The sequence below is a fragment of the Stenella coeruleoalba genome (genome assembly GCF_951394435.1).
Source record: "Stenella coeruleoalba genome assembly, chromosome: 16".
NCBI classification, from domain to species: Eukaryota; Metazoa; Chordata; class Mammalia; order Artiodactyla; family Delphinidae; genus Stenella; species Stenella coeruleoalba.
In genome coordinates, this window is record NC_137162.1 from 1,266,732 (window position 1) to 1,283,333 (window position 16,602).

General features: G+C 61.8%; 1 protein-coding gene across 2 annotated transcripts in view; it reads left to right on the plus strand.

Annotated features, from left to right (window-relative positions):
- The window catches only part of STK32C (serine/threonine kinase 32C), an 80,734-nt gene that overhangs the window by 40,970 nt on the left and 23,162 nt on the right, over positions 1-16,602 (plus strand). For both annotated transcript variants that reach the window (XR_013824336.1, XM_079900605.1), the window contains exon 2: positions 4,881-4,936. Coding sequence is in view for 1 of the 2 variants with exons in the window: in XM_079900605.1 (XP_079756731.1) it covers positions 4,881-4,936 (56 nt within the window). In the remaining variant the exon portion in view is untranslated. The remainder of the gene's footprint in view (positions 1-4,880; positions 4,937-16,602) is intronic.

Sequence of the window (16,602 nt, forward strand, 5' to 3'; positions counted from 1 at the left end):
GACCGTGCTTCTGGAAGAGAGCTCCTTGACTTTTCCCTGGGGGTGGTGGTCTCCTGGGGAAGCCCTGAGGTTGGATGAGAAACATCCAGTCTGGGAACACGGCTGAAGACTCCCTGGGGGGGACAGAGCTCTGTCTGGGCTCCTGGGTTTAGCACTGAGACAGATGTCGAGGAAAGCGGCCCGTGACCCCTGGGCTCAGGCCCGTGACCCTGACCCGAGCCAGGGCGCCGAGAGGACCTGGGGCGGCCCCCCCGAGGCCATGGGCAGGGCAGGGGGCTGGTGTTGGCGCCTCATCCCTTGTGAAATAGAATGAAAGCCTCCCTCCACTCATGCTGTCGGCTGGGTCAAGATGACCTATTTTCCTAGCAACGGCTGTGCTTCCGATGGCTAACTCTGCAAATAAAAGCCTTCCTTGAAGAATAAATATTCTCAAAACCCTTGTTTTACAATATTTATCCGCCCCAAGAGGAGTCTGTGCTGGTGCCCGTGGGGCGGGGCCCCGTGATCTCCTTGTGGACCCCATGCAGACAAGTTTCCTTTGTGCAGGACCTAGGCTCCCGGCAGAGGCGTGTCGGGGTCAGAATTACCTTTTCCTTTTCCCTGCGTTATGACCCACGGGGTGTCGGACACAGGGGAGGGTGTGCTGCAGCGTCCCACAGCGGCGTCGATCATGTTGGAGTCTTGGTGGACCGTTACTCGGTCCCCGGGGCCCCAGCCCCTCCCTGAGTCGCTGACAGCGGGGGTTGGGCTTTGCCTGGCAGTGGCTCTGACCCCTGTGCAGTGGCCGGGAAGCTGGGAGGAAAGTGGACGAGCACAGTGTCCCCCGACCCCTGTCTGCCCTGGGACCCCTGCCCCGTGCACACGCACACGTCTCCCTGTGTTCCTCGGGGCTCTGGCAGCCCAGCCCCCTCCTCTCATTGGTGAGATGCGCCCAGATTCAGTGTTGGGGGAACTTGACACGCTTTATCAGTGACGCCCGCAGACGTCTGTGTGACGGTGGTGTTTGCAGCGCCGCTCCCACTACATCCTCCTAATGACAGTATCGCTGTCGGCAAACCTGTCCACCACCGTTCTGACAGATCTTGGTCAGTGGGTTTCCTTTGTTCCCGCGTCCTTCGAAGGCCCGGACAAGAGCCGGAGGCGGGGCTGAAAGCATCGGCACTGGGCCAGGGGGGTGTGGGCGGGGGTGTGGGTGTGGGGGTGTGGGTGTGCGTGTGGGGGTGGGTGGGGTGGTGGGTGGAGGTGGGGGGGTGGAGGGGTAGGTGGGGGGCATTCGTGGGAGGTGCCGGTCCTCCCCGGAGTGCATCCAGAGCGCTGTGTGTGGCCAGAAGCAGGCGTGGGGTGGAAGAAGGGGCCCAGAGCCGCAGGGGGTCTCGGGTTCCACCTGGAGGGCTGTGGGGCGGGGTCTCGGGAGGGGGTGTGAGCCGCTGTGTGCAGTGGGCACCGCCAGGCGCTCCCTGCCCCAGCAGGTGGGCGGGGTTAGGCTGGGCGTGGGCATCAGGGTGGAGCAGTGGTCCTTGGGTCCCCTGAGCAGCCCCCAGTCACTGGAGGGCAGAGTGACCCTGGTTAGCCAGGTGGGCTTGCGGCTCACCTGGAGGGGTCCAGGCCGGCCACGCCTCCGGGCAGGGTCACTGGCATGTTCCTTGCTCGTGGCTTCTGGTCTGCTGCCATGTGCACCCTGCCCAGCCCGGGGCCTGCCCGGGGACCCGGCCTCACTGCTCTCGAGATGCCTGGCAGGCACGCCTGGGGTCCTGTCCCACCCGCGTCTTCCGCAAGCGGCTTCCCTGACCGCCCGCTGCACTGTCTGCCGTCTCGCGGCCGCCCTGCCGGTGTCTTAGGAAGTGGGGATACTTGTGTCAAAAACACAGGGCCGGCACCGTGGGCCGCCCAGCGCAGACCGCAGGCCGGGCTCCCCCCGCGGCCTGGCTCGGCGCCCTTAGCCTCCCGACGTCTCTTGGGAGGAGAGGAGCCATCCATTCAGCCGTTTAAGCTCCTCTACAGGAAGGGACGTGGGCGTCCCTGTGCTTCTGACCTCTCAATGCAGCTGCGTTCCCATCTTTCCTGTCCTGAAAAAGTGAAAGTCTGGCATTTGTGCTTTTCTCTAAAAATGGTGGTTCCCTTGCTGAGCACCCTGCCAGCTCACGGGCCGGGGGCGCCCGTGCTCGGGGGTCTGCTCAGGCCGCTGCCCCGCAGGAAGGCGTAGCTTCTGCGCCCGGGCCGCTGGGCTGGACCTCCTGCCCCCAGGGCGCCGCAGGACGGCCCCCGCAGGCCCTCCGGTGGTCCCTGGGCTGGGCCTGGGACACAGCCCTCGTCCTCAGCTCGGTGTGGGAGCAGCCAGGGCTGCGCCGACCTCGGGCACGTGGGCGTGTGGGCCTCCTGTGCTTCCGACAAGGGAGAAGAAACCCAGGGGCCCCCAGGCGGCAACAGGCCGGGCCTTGGAGGAGACTGGGCGGGGGGTGGGGGGCAGTCCCTGGGCCCCGAGCCACCCAGCAGAGCCCGTCTCCCCACTGCACGGCAGCCACAGCCCCGTGCTCCCGATGCCCCATCCTCTCCCCGCTGCCCACGAGGGCCTCCTCAGACCCCGAGGTCACACGGGTGCCAGTGGCAGGGGCCAGTCCCAGGTTGGCACGGGGACACTGTCCCTACAAGGGCTGGGGTTGCCCCGCCATCCACCTCTCTGGCCGTGGGAGCTGGTGCTGGGGTTGCCTGGCCAGCCCGGCTGTGCTAGAGCAGGTTGACAAGTACGCGGCTTACAGGCGCCCCTGTGGTGGCCGCCAGCACGCGGCCCTGCCACTGCTCACGCGGGGCAGTGTCCTCCTGCCGTGCCGGTCCCGGCGCCTGTGTCACCTCTGGGTGCCAGGCTCCATCTCCAGACGGGAGGGGTGAGCCCCACTGGCGGGCGAAGACGCTCAGCTCCGGAGGAGGTGCCGTGCTGGGGTCTCGTGCTGGGCCCCCTCCTTCCTCGCTTTCACCCCACCCCACGAGCACATGCACACACACACGTGCGCACGTGCACACACACACACACACAGGCACACACACACGCACACAGGCACCGCCAGAGGCCGGCTTTCCTGTACCGTCTGCGGAGACGTCGGCCGTGGGCTGCGGGCAGCAGGGTCCCTGGGGCTTCTCTGACGGCCTGAGCAGCCCCAGCGCGCGAGGCAGCCACGGAGCGTAGCTAGGTTTTCCCTGGGGAGCGAGGCTGCACTGTAACAAGGTGGCGGAACGGACAAGGCTCTCTGACTGTGTTGGGTGCAGTGGGGAGCACAGAGCCGCACGGACAGAGGCCACGGTGCCTGAGTATCGGAGCGGCTTCAGGAGGGAACCTCTGAGCTGGGTGGGCGCTGGGGATAGGGAGGCGGGGGCAGCCTGGGGCGGCCTCTTCACGGACCGTGGCCCCCAGGTCTGTGCCCCATGGACCCGTGTGTCTCCAGCCTCCCACACCTGGTCACCACCCCAGACAGCTGGTGGGTCACAGACCTGGGGGCGCATGGACCTGGGGGCACAGACCTGGGCGAGACCTGGTGGGTAGAGACCTGGGGAGCATTGACCTGGGGGGCACAGACCGGGGGGCACAGACCTGGGCGAGACCTGGTGGGTAGAGACCTGGGGAGCATTGACCTCGGGGGCACAGACTGGGGACATAGACCTAGGGGCACAGACCTGGGGGTGCACTGACCTTGGGGGGCACAAACATGGGGGGTAGAGACCTGGGGGCACATGGACCTGGGGGCACATGGACCTGGGGGGCACATGGACCTGGGGGCATAGATGTGGGGGGCACAGACCCGGGGGCACAGAGCTGGGGGGTTTGAGACCTGGGGGGCACAGACCTGGGGGGTAGAGACCTGGGGGGGCACAGACCCGGGGGCACAGACCTGGGGGGTAGAGACCTGGGGGGCAGAGACCTGGGGGGTAGAGACCTTGGGGGCACAGACCGGGGGGCACAGACCCGGGGGCACAGACCTGGGGGTTTGAGACCTGGGGGGCACAGACCTGGGGGGTAGAGACCTTGGGGGCACAGACCCGGGGGCACAGACCTGGGGGTTTGAGACCTGGGGGGCACAGACCTGCGGGCACACAGGCCAGGCTGGCCCGGGCCTGGTAGAGACCCGATCCCCCGAGCAGTATGAGGGGAAACCTGCGTGGACGTCGTGAACCCCCGTGGCGTGTTTGCAGAGAGCGCGTCAGGTTGGAAACAGAAGTGGGAGCCCCGGAAAGCTGTCCACGCCCCCTCCCCTCCGCGGGGCTTCACGCTGGCAGGCTGGTGCACGGCGGCGGGAGCGTCCTTCAGCAGGGCTGTGACAGTTAGAAGAGCTGCAGTTTCCTTGGGGTGGGGCTCGTTATCTGATTCTGTGAAGAAAGTCGGTAGAAATAAGGCGTCGAGTGGTTTCGCTCAGGCTGTGGACGGCCCCATTATCCATCCCGGGGCCCTTGCAGGCTCCCCTCAAGCTGGTCCAGAGATGCCCACAGGGCACAGCCCCCCGCCGAGACTCAGAGGGCGGGCCACTTATTTATGGGTCTTTGCGGGTTGGGGGCCGCTTTCACTGGGGGGCTGCGGGGTGCCTGGGGCTGAGCTGAGCTGCCCTGTCTGATCGTGTCCCATGTGTGGGCAGTGTGGCCTGGCCTCACCCCACAGTGAGTCCGGCAAGAGGGGCTGCACAGCCCCCAGGAGCCCCCCTCTGCCTCGGCTCGGGCCCGCCCTGCAGCGCCAGGCCCTGGGGGAGGTGGGCCGCTGAAGGGCTGCAGGGGCGCCCTGCAGTGTGGGGGGCTTCCCGCAGCGTAGGGGCACTCGGGGACTGCTCCAGCGGGGGGGCTCGTGGCAGGCACAGGGCCTTTCTGCCACCTCACCTGGCATCCCTCTGTTCTCTCTGCAGTGAACTTGGACCACTTCCAGATTCTCCGTGCCATTGGGAAGGGCAGCTTCGGCAAGGTAAGGCCAGCCGGCAGGGGGCCGAGGCTGGACAAGGGTGTGAGCGAGGCCGGCCCCAGCTGGGTCTGTGGGTGGAGGGTGTGGGTGTGCTTCCGGCCGAGCAGGCCGGTGATGCTGGGGCCGCGGGGTGGACTGCCGGCCGCGCTCACCGCTGCTGGGGTTTCTTAGCCCAGGTCTTTGGGGGTCTAGTAGCTCGGCCAGGAGCTGAGGGTGCAGATGGCGCGGCCCCCGGGCTCTTCCAGGGCCGAGACCCTGACACCCTCACTCTCCGTACCAAGGCCCATGTTGCAGCAGAACAGCTTTCCTCAGGGACAGAGCCGGCTCGAGGTCTGAGAGGGAAGCGTTTCACACAGAAGCCGCTCCTGGTTTAGCTGATGCCTGGTGTCTGGAGCGACAGCGACGCTCGGACACCATTGCTGCAGCTGGAGCCCAGAGGCCAGGCTTCACCTGTGCCCGTTCCTCCAGGTCAGGCAGGGGCAGGACCCAGGGTGGGCGGCCACACTGCACTTCTCCAGAGAGACCCCCGGAGCCCATTCTCCACTTTGCTTCGGTTTCTCTTGGCCAGATCTGACTTCCTGGTTGTCGCCTTGTCCTGCCTAGAGATGGGGGGTAATTACAACTCAAAGAGGCTTAAGGAGCGCTCTGCAAAGGTTAAAATTAGCTCCCGGGACTCTGCCTTGCCAGGCCTGTTGCAGTGAATCCCTTCTGAATGGACAGTTTCTTTTCAGCTCGGAGGGCTTGACAGATGAGGCCTCTGCGCCCCCACGCCCCACACAGCTGTCTGGACGCCGTCTCTGTGAGCCCTGTACGCGTTTTAAAGGGATTGCTGTGCTGCCAGCGCAGGCTGCCAGGGTGTTTGAATGCTGTTAATTATCTCCATCTCATTGTATCACAGCGAGTGCGGCCTTAGGTTACCAGGCCTGGGGTAGTTACAGCCAGAGCAGATTAGCCCCTTTGCACAAATCCATTGAAATGCTGTGTGCATTAGGGAGAGAGCATTTTTCACGTCTCTCGGAGTCAGGAGGTGACTGATGGACCTGGGCCTTTTGTTGATTGTGCAAAGATGGTCGATCCAAAGATGAGGTCCTTGGTCGGTGAGCTTGTCAGACGCTGGTGGCGCCTGAGACAGTCTCCGCCACCTGGCTTCTCCCACGGGAGCACCGGCGTGTGGGAGGCAAGGGGGGCAGGCAGGGTGGGGCTTAGGGGAAGGTGCCCCCCCCGGGGGGGAGGACACCAGCCGAGACTGGGTTTGGGAAGGATGGCTTATACAGGGAGACGTGGGTGTCATACAGATGACTGGAACATGGGCCGGGGAGGGAAGCTCTTGGGGCGAAGACTGACTGGGGTGGGCAGTGCATTGCCCTGTCCCCACCCCCATCGCCCCCCAGGCTGGGCCCCCTGCACCCCTGCGAGGGGCTTGTCCTCCCTTCAGGTGTGCAGCTGGGCAGCCCTTCCGCTCTGCAGTGTCTGCAGGACCCCAGGATTCTGGCTCCTCCGACCATTCTCGGCTCTGAAAATCTAGCTGGCCACAGGGTCCCAGGAATGGGGCTCTCAGAGTGGGGTGACAGGAGGAAATGTGGGGTACTGCCAGGGTTGTATCTTCAGACGCAGGTTACAGTGTAATTGGAGGGCTGCTTCCTGCTCCCTAGTTAGGCCTCCAGGGGTCTCTGGGCCGCGGTTGCCGGTGCCAGGTGCAGTTATGTGTCTGGAATGTGGGCTCTGGTCCTTCCGCTGCTCTCGGTGGCTTGGCGGGGACCCCATGAGGAGAGAGAGTGAGGAGCTGAGCCAGCTCCAGCGTGCACGGCGGGGCCACGTGCACACCTGCGTGCGCACCCGTTTACACGTGGCCTTATTTCAGAGGGTGTGCGCTGGCTCCACCATGCCCGGACGCCCAGTGAAGACCGGCTTTACGAACTGCTGGGGAAGCCCCCTCGGCCAAGTGGGTGTGAATGTTCAGCGCCCCCCGCCCCCCATGCACAGAGGCACAGTGGTCGGTGTGTGTGACGTGACCCGTCTGCCCCCAGCAAGGTGGCTCCACCCTTCAGGGCAGTGGCTCCGGGAATGGATTACCCAGATTGGCTGCATGTGGGCCTTGGACACAAGACTGGATGTTGTGTTTGGTTTGTTTCCAGTTTTTTACGGTGGTAAATTACACAGCTCAGTGGCATTAAGAACATCCCCACTGTCGTGCAGCCGTCACCCCGCCGTCTCCAACCTGTGAAATGAAATCCTGCACCCAGCTAACACCCCCCAGCCCCTCCCAAGTTCCCAGTTCTTGGAGAAATCGTATCCCAGCGTAGAGAGCTTTGTTCTCCAAGGCAGAGCGGAAGCTGGTGGTGGTCCGGCCCAGCAGCCATGAGTGGGGAGAACACAGCCCCCACTAGCCTGGGGGTGGACTGGGCTCTGTCCGCCAGCCTTTGGGGAGGTCATGGCCAGCTGACCCCGCGAGGAGGCTGGGACCATCCTCAGAGCAGAGGCCAGGCCGGAGTGATACTACTGACAGGACACTTCCCGCCGCCCCCGTGCCCGTGCCCACGCGGCGCTGGCAGCTGCGAGGCTTCCCCCGGCCGTGTCTGTGCAGATGTGAGCCCCCGGCGGCGGGCCTCCTTGGGGGAGGGGCAGGTGTAGTGGGACTGTGGACCTCCACCGCGATGCTCGTGGCAGCCCTCGGCCAGGCGTTGTGTGTCGTACCCGGAATCTCAGACTGCAGGTGACACACGCTTAATTCAAGAGAGCGGAAAGGGGTGACAGATAAGAGCTAATGTCAGCAGGGTGGGGAAGGCCCCCGAGGCAGCTGAGCTGGGCTGGGCTCCTGCCAGGGCTCATGGTCTCTGCCCACCCGGGCCCTCTCTCTCCGGCTCAGCTCTGGATGACCTCTGAGCTCCACGGCCAGAGAGACGAGGGCTGCTGTCCTCCCGCCCTGGCCTGAGATGGCCCGGGGCAGCCCTCTGATTGGCTGGTGTGACCACGTGCTCCTGCCCTGCCCCACTCACTGTAGTCGGGGCGCGGGCTATAGGGCTCCACAGCGATCCGTTACAAGCAGAAGGTGGGCAGGGGCCCCGGGGCGCTGCAGTCCCTGGAGCTGGGCAGTCCCCACCTTGACCTCACTGCCCCTGCCTGCACAGAGCATTTGCTCGCATAGCTGAGTCTTTTCCCAGCAGAAGCAGCGGCTGGCGGGGGTCGAAGACCGGGTTCATTCACAGGGGTGCGTGGAGTGGGGAGCCCGGCGGGTGGGGCTCCGGGCTCAGACCTTTGCCTCTGGGGGCCCTTCCCAGCCAGCCTCTCCTCCTCCCCTTTCCCTTCCTCCCCAGCTCCGACCCCGCTCCCTGCCCCCTTCTCTACTTCCCTCCCTGCCCCAGGCCCGAGGCTGCCCTGGGGAACCTCAGACCAGCTCCTGGGTCAGTGTTGGGGGCACCAGCCCTGTGGACCAAGCTATAGGTCCCAGACCGCCACCTCTGCCGCCTCCAGCGCACAGCCCGCCTACCCGCTGGGGCTGGCCTGTGGGGTCCTGCCTGCCTCTGCCCCAGGTTCCGGGTCTGGTTCATTAAGAACCAAACTCCCAGAGGCCTGTTCCTCTGGAATTGCTCATGGCTTAGTTTCTGCTCAGTTCATGAACACCAGGGCGGCTCCAGCCACAGGACTGAAGGGTCCCGTGGTCGGGGGGCCCTCATAAGCATCCTGTGCTGGGGCGTCTCCTGCCCCACCCCAAGGCAGGCCCTCCTTGTGCCCTAGAAACTTCCTTGAAAGGAGCCCACCCTCAGGGTGAGGCAGGGCTGCCCTGCATTGTTATATCCACACAGGCCGCCCTCAAGTTTCTTTCTCCCACACACGCCCCTGCCCCCTCCTGCCAGCTGTGGGTCCGCCGGGGTTGAGGCCCTACCCGCCCCATTCACAGCCCCTGCTTCCCTTCAATCCTGGGCTCTGAGAAGCCCCCGGCCCTGGGCCCTGAGCTGACACGGACACGGCTCTCATGGAGCCCAGTGGCCCCTCGGCGTGCAGTGAGTGCCCAGCGGGGCCTGGAGCAGAGTCCTGGGCTTCCCCGGGGCCACGTGGGGACTGTGCACGGGCAGCGGGCCCCCCTGGGCGGAGGGCAGGGCCACCTCCCCGCCCAGCTTTGGCCTCACCGCCTGCCCTGGGGCCCAACCTGTGGGCTGTGGCACCCTTGCTTTGACCTTTCCTGGGGCCACCCTGGGGTGTGCGTCCCCCTCCTGGGCACCTGTCTCCCCGGCTGCGGCCCAGGTGAGCCTGGCGTGTGGCTGCCTTCTGGGCCCCTCGGCTCGGGGCTGCCCTGCCCTCCACGTGCACGGCCACGGGTCCCTGGCGCCCGGGACTTATGGGGCCCCTGCTGGGGAGGGGGCCTGGGGAGCAAGCCTCTGCCTCCTTGTCTGGGGCCCTCAAAGGAACTGGAAGGGCCCAGGCAGTCCTTCCGGCTCCCCCGGCCTCCAGCTGCCCAGCCCGGGGCCTGTACTCAGCGGCTCCTGGGAATGAGGGTGCTTTTCAGGTGTGATGGGCACGAGCTCCCGCCTCAGCTGGGGTCTCCCGAAGTTCTGTCCAGCTGGACGACGTGGCTGCAGTTTATTCCAAGGCAGATCGTTTCGGTGGAATAATTAAGAGTTGGAGAAGATCGGCCTATATTTTGTGGGTGTTGGTGATGGCCTAGCCCTGAAACGCCACCATCCACCACCCCCCGTGTGTGTGTGTGTGTGTGTGTGTGTGTGTGTGTGTGTGTGTGTGTGTTTGTGTGCGTGTGTGTGTGTGTGTGTGTGTGCGCGCGCGCAGTGGGGCCTCCCCGCCAGCACTGCCAGCCAGGTTTGATTTGCACAGGAAATTGAATTCCAGCTCCACGCTGCACTGTCACAGGATTACTGCAGGACCTGTCGATGGGCGTTTGCTCCGAGCCCCTGACCCTCCTGATCAGTGGTGTTTGCAGCCCAGTGCAGGGTCGCAGCCCCCGGGGCCCCTCTGGGACAGGCTCTGTTGAGGGGGCGCACGTGTGCACAGGGTGGCGGCAACTTCCGGGACCACGCTGACCCCTGGGGCTGGGCCCCGGTCTGCTGTGTAAGTGGGTAGTGTCACTTGGCCCTTCTCTGGCCACACGGCTCCTCCCGAAAGGCTGGACTCTCCCTAGGGCTCTGGTTACCTGAGGACACGGAAGGTGTGTTTCTACTTTTAGAGGGAACGCCTGTGGCTTCCCCACCTTTTTCCCGGCGGTGGGGCGGTGGGCTAGAGGTAAGAATCAAATGTCCCGTCTCTCCAGATGGAACTTGCCCGGGAGCTGCTCTGATGACACCTGTGCTTCATCGCTGCCCGCCCACCCTCCCCATCTCTTCCCCCTCCCTCCTTCCTTTCCTGCCAGCCTGGCCTCCCTCCTCCTCTGGCCCCCAGGCCCCGTGCATCCTCCCTGGGTTCTCGGGAGGCATCGCGTCTGCCCACGCCCACCTGGAACATTGTCTCACACTGGCCTTTGTTTACAACGATCATTACTACTTTTACACTCAGAACAAAGAAAATATTCTGTTTGGGGAAAGAACTTCACTCCCTCTGGAATTTACCATTTTTCAGTTGGCGAGCTCAGCTGCTCTGTCCATCCGTCCATCTGTCTGTCCTCAGGGGGAACTGCTGCCTGTCCTTGGCTCTCTGCGGCCTCTGCCCTGACTCAGGGACTCCGTTTCGTTCTAACCCCCGAAAGCCTTCAGAGCGTCACAGCCGCCCGGCCCATGATCCTCCAGAATGTCAGCTGCTCTCGTGTATTTATTTTTCCGATTGAGCTTTCAAATAAATTCTGTCAAGATCAGAAATAAACTCATTGAAATTTGAGTAGGAATTGCATTTCAAGATTAAATGGGAGGGAAGTGGTTATCTTACCCCCCGGGGATCCTTCACATTTTGTCGTGTTTAGTATATATTGTTCTCATGGTTCTTTTAGTTCTTCTAGTTGTTTTATGTTCAGCTGTTATGTATTATCTTCTGTGTTACTGTGAATATGTTTTATTTTCCAGCTTTATTTCCACTTTACTGGGAACGGTGGCTTCTGTGCCCCGGCCCGCTGCACCCCCTCCACCCCCACTGCCCTCTGCCTGCCCTCAGCTGCTGAGGAGGTGGGTGGTCCCGGGTGTGGGCGGAGGGTGGTGGCCTGGCTTTGCCGGCTGTGGCTCATCCCTGCCAGGAATAGTGAGGCCCCCTCCTGCCTTAACCAGGGGCGTTGGGGGCTAAATGTGCTCCCATGATGCTGTCCGTGGGGCAGAGGTGGGTCTCCACTCTCGACTGGGGTCTGCAGAGCCCCCTAACAGTGGGCAGCCAGCCAGACCGGGCAGCATCAGGAAGTGAGTGTCGAGGCATCTGATGGGCACAGCCCTGCAGGAGGAAAGGCTGTCTCCTGGGAGCGGGGGCGGGGCATCCGTTGGCGAGTCCCAGAGGCCCTGGCCCTGGGTGCGGAGCTCTGCACAGTGGGCGGGACTTGGCGTATGAGCTGGGGCGTCCAGGGCTCCTGTCCTGCATTCCAGCCTCTCTGGCTCCCGGGGCCTTTTCTCGACTCTGGGTGGAGTCCTGCCCTCACTGGCCAGGCCTCCTCTCACCCACTGCTCTGCGTACCCCACACCCCACGGTGCCCCTTTTTCCTCTCTCTGCATCTGCACAAAGGCTGGGCTGGAACTGACACAGGGGCTGCTTCTGGGGTGCCTGCCGCAGTCAATGTTGGGGTAGGAGGGCCTGGCCACCCTCTGCCCTCCCCCAGCCCAGGCCTGTCAGGAGGCCGTGGGTTCCGAGTCAGGACACTCGCTGTGAAATAGGGCAGGGATAGGGGCTATTCTCCAGCTGTGAGGCCCAGGGACCCTTTTCTGGTCGCCTGGGCCCAACCTGGGGGTGAGATGCTCATCCCCGGCCCCTTGCTCCTGCAGAAGGAGGGCTGGTTGGGTGATTATTTGGGGAGGGAAGGAAGGCACCAACCTCAGGGGATGAAGTGGCCAGAGCCCAGGCCCATGGCTTTGTGCTTCTCCAGTTTGTGGGGAAAGAAGTAAGATGATCCCAGGCATCCGAGGAGTCTCCTGCCCCCCAGACCCTCGGTGGACCTGGAGGATGGGGTGGGTGGGAGAGCAAGAGAGTGGTTGCAGGGAGGACAAGTACCGTCCTGGGGGCCCTCGGCCTTGCCTCTTTTCCCGGGCCCTGTTCTCAGGCCACCCCAGTGACGCCACCTCGCCCAGCCTCCCCCCGCTGCCATCTGAGTGAGAAGCCTTTGCTTGCAATTGCTATGGCAACACCTCGGCGGGTGGCAAGTGATCACCCCCCCAAGTGCTGCTGTGGCATCTTGCTGAGCTAACCCAGGAGGAGCTGTCTGGGGTTCCGTGCATCCCTTATGGTGGAAACGCCGTGAGGAGAGGGCAGCTGTGGCCGAGGGTGTGGAGGTGTCGGGTTCTGGGACTCGAACCTGGCTGTCCACAGCCTCCACCGGGGCTGCTGGAGACAGCTTTGCCTGCAGCCCGTCCTCGGCCCTGTGATCCTGGTGTTTACGCTGGCGGCGAGGGCTGTGCTCTGGCCCTTGCCATCACCGTCCAGCTCCCTGACCAGGCTCGAAGCCCCTTCTCCTGAGATGTCCAGGCGCCGATCTGGGCTCTGGATCTCAGAAGCCTGTGCCTGCGTGCTGTGCCCCGGACGTTCGGCCCAGCCTCCGTGTTCCCATCACACCCTCGACTGCGACCACACAGGTGGTCTCGGGGGGCCGTGGGCAACATCGTTGAAGGCAAGCCGTCCTGCCGCCCGCCCCCTCTGCCCGCCCCTACCCACTGCCCACTCAGGGCAGGGCCAGTCCATGGCTGCAGCCCAAGCAGATGTCATGGATTTGTCCCCATTGTCAGAGAGCTCCGCCCCCAGACCTTCGAGCAATGGTGTTTCTTGACTCCATTAGTTGGGACATACGTTGGCTTGATACTAACTTTTTAAAAGAAATTAGAGTAAAGTACACATGACATAAAATTACCGCTTTTAAGCATACAATTCAGTGCCATTGGGTACATTCACACTGGTGTACAGCCATCATCACCTGGGGAATTTTCTCATCGTCCCAAACAGAAACTCTGTCCCCATGAAACACTAACTCCCTGCCCGCTCCCTGAGCCCCTGGTAACCTCCAATCTACTTTCTGTCTCTATGAATCCAGCTAATCTATGTATCGTGTATAAGTGGAATCCCACGTTGTCACTGGCTTCACTCATTTAGCTTGATGTCCTCCAGGTTCATCCATGTTGTAGCCTGTGTCAGAATCTCCTTCCTTCAGTGGCCGAGTAGCATTCCATCACGTGGACGGGCACATTTTGCTTCTCTGCTCGTCCACTGATGGATTGGATTCCTTCCACCTTTTGGCGAGTGTGAATCGGGCTGCTGTGAACCCGGGTGTACAGACACCTGTTTGGGTCCCTGCTTTCAATCCTCCTGGGTGCACACCCAGCAGTGGATTGCTTGATCATATGGTGCCTTGCGGTATTTTAATAGTAGAGCTTTAGCTGTGATTGTGAGGGGGGGTGGGGTGGCGCCCTCGGGTGGTGTGGGGTCTCCGCCGAGGCTCAGATGCAGGCACTGGGTCTGGAGAACGTTTCCTGGACTGAGCTGACAACCTGTCCCCGTGGGACCAAAGGCCCAGGTCAGCCTGCCTGAGAGCCCAGGGGGGCGGAGGCCTGGGTGTGCAATTAACGTTATGTTTTTACTTTGCTCTCATTTTTTAGAGATTACCTTTTATGTTAAATTTAATGATTATATAAGATACTTGCATGATGTCAGGTTAAAATCTGTAAGACAAAGTATAGCCTCCACTGCTGTTCCTTCTGTCCTGTTTCCGCCTTCCTCCTACAAATATCCCTTTGTTTTTTTTAACGTGTTTATTGGAGTATAATTGCTTTACAATGGTGTGTTAGTTTCTGCTTTATAACAAAGTGAATCAGCTATACACATACATATATCCCCATATCTCCTCCCTCTGCGTCTCCCTCCCTCCCTGAATATCCCTTTTGGAAAAGCTTGGTTTCTGTTTCCATTGGTTTCTTTTCACTATATCCGCATGGCCTGCTTCTTAAGTGCCCGGTCGCCTGCTGTTCACACGCTCTCTACACTTTGCTTCTGACTTGACGGTGTTTCCGGAAGGCATGCTCTTCGTTCAGAACCACCCCGATCCCTGCCCTTTGCAGCCGCACAGCCCGCCACGGGGTGGGCATGCTGACGAGCTCCCGTGGCTGCCGCAACACGCACGCGCCACCTGACAGTCGTGGAGTCGAGGTCTGAGACTGGTCAGCCCTGGGCTGGAGTTGCAGTGGGGCAGGGCGGGGCCCTCCTGCAGGTTCGGGGGAGCACCCGTGTCCCACCTTTTCCAGCTTCCAGAGGCGCCACGTTCCTGGGCTTGTGGCCCTGCCTTCCTGAGAGCTCCGCTCCTTTGTCACCTCTTCTCTGACCTCCCCCCCGCCACCTCCTCTGTCCCTTCGAAGGGCCCGGTGGTTACTCTGGGCCCACCTGGATCATGCAGAGCAACCCCTACATCTCACCCTCCTTCACGTACCCCCATCGGCAGGGTCCCCTTAGCCACATGAGGTGGCACGTCCGCAGCGTCCAGGGGTTGGGACGTGGGCACGTAGGGGCCCGTCGTCCTGCTACCACATGTGTTCCTGGTGAGTGTCAGGCTGCTTCCTAGCTTTGCGACCACAGGCGGGGCCGCGGGTATCATGCCTCACGCGTGACCCGGCGCGTCTTCCAGTTGGTTCCTAGAAGCGGGCTGTGTGGGATGCGGGACGGATGCACGTGTGATGCCGCCAGACACGCCAGCCGTCCGTGGGGCTTGTGCGCCCCTGGGCCCCTCCCAGGGCTGCTGCCAGGGCTGGGCCTCCGCCAGCCCGACAGGTGAGAAATGGCATCTCGCATTTCTTTTATGACAGGCAAGGTTGAGCGTCTTTTTAAAGTGTTCGAAGACCATTTTCACACCCTTTGTCCCCTTTTCTCCTGGGCTGATGGTCTTTTTTATTTTTAAAGCCTCATTCTATTGGTGATATTAACCTTTTATCTCTCAGTGAGTTGCACATACTTTCCCCGTTTATTATTTGTCTTTCACCTTCGTTTCTGTGGGTTTTTCCTTGTGTGTAGTCGTGTCTGTCGGTCTTCCTTGTTGCTTTCAGGTTTGGGGCCACAGGGATGTGTCCCCCCTTCTAGCTGTAGAGGACCCCATCCTGTTTCCTTCAGCACGTCTGTGTTTCCCTAATCATGTTAAACCTATCATGCATTTGGAATTCATTCTGCCTTGTAAAGTGTCATGAATGGATCACATTACATCTTTTCTTATGTAGCTGTTTGGTTATCCCAACGCCATTTTTTCATAAAAAGTCTATTTTGTCCATAAATTTGAGATGCCGCCTTTGTTATGTACTAAGTATCCTTTGTTATGTACTAAGTATCCTTATGCCGTGGGGTCTATTTCTGGATTTTCCCTCCTGCCCCTTGGCCTGCCTGCCTGTTCCGCTGTAGGACCGCACGTTATCACGGAAGGTGTATATACGCGCTCTGACACCTGGTCAGGGCTCACGTCCCTGCCTGGCTGTTCTTTTAAAGTTTTCTTCTTGGCTATTTTTACTTGATTGTCTTTCCCTATGAATTATGTGACCAACTTGTCAGCTCCAGGAAAAGAAAATCTGCCAAACGTGTAAGCAGTGTTCAATTAAAATGAAAATTACCCCCCGCCATTCGTCCCCAACTATTCCAGGCCTTGGAGGCGCTGCTGCGGCCAGTGGCATGTCACACGGAAAGCCCGGGGCTGCCCTGGTGCCCTGGGATCTACAGACTTTATTCCTTTTCATGCTTAGATCTAATTCCATTTCTTCTTTGTCTGTCTTAAGTCGATTATGGGAGGACGCAGCTCAGAAGCCGAGACCAGTTCCATTTGAGGAAATGGTTTCATAGCACCGATGCTCTCGGCCTTGGAGGCTGCTCGTAAAATGCCAGGGGCTTGCTGGCCCTTTGCTGCTCTGTGTGACCTGCAGCCGGGGTCCCTCTGCACCAAACCCCAGCGCTTTAAACGGCCTCTGATTGGAGCCTCTCCCGTCGGGGGCTCTGCGGAGCCCGCAGGGGCCTGGCCCACTCGGCCTCTTCCAGCTGGGCCGCTGGGGGCCTAAAGCCCTTTTCGGCTGCCCCTCCAGAGAGCGTTCGGATGCCACTGACTCTAAGGGGAAGCCCAGCACCGGCTCAAACAAACGTGAATGTGCCCGGCGGCCGTGGGCCTCCGGGGGCCGGTCTGGGCCGCTGGGGCCGCACTGGCGCCCCCTGGCCTGGGTGGGACAGGGTGGTGAAGGAGCTCAGGGTGTGGGCTGGACTGGGGCCGCCTGGACAGGGAGGCGGGAGGGTGCCTGGGGGAGGCCAGTGGGAGCCGGGCGGGCCAGTGCCCGCAGGCGTGGTCACGGACACTGGCAGGAAGCAGGATGTTCTCACGGCCGTGACAAAGCACCACAACTGGGCGGCCTCAGACAACAGAGGTGTGTTCTCCCGTGGTCTGGAATGGAGGTGGCCGCGGGCCACCTGTGGAACAAAGGAAAAGCCAACTTACTTCTGTGGAAACAAAGGAAAAGCCAACTGTCCAGCCGGGCCTGAGTCCAGAGGGTGGTCAGCCGCGGGCACTTCCAGGAGGGTGGTTTCTGTGCCTCCCC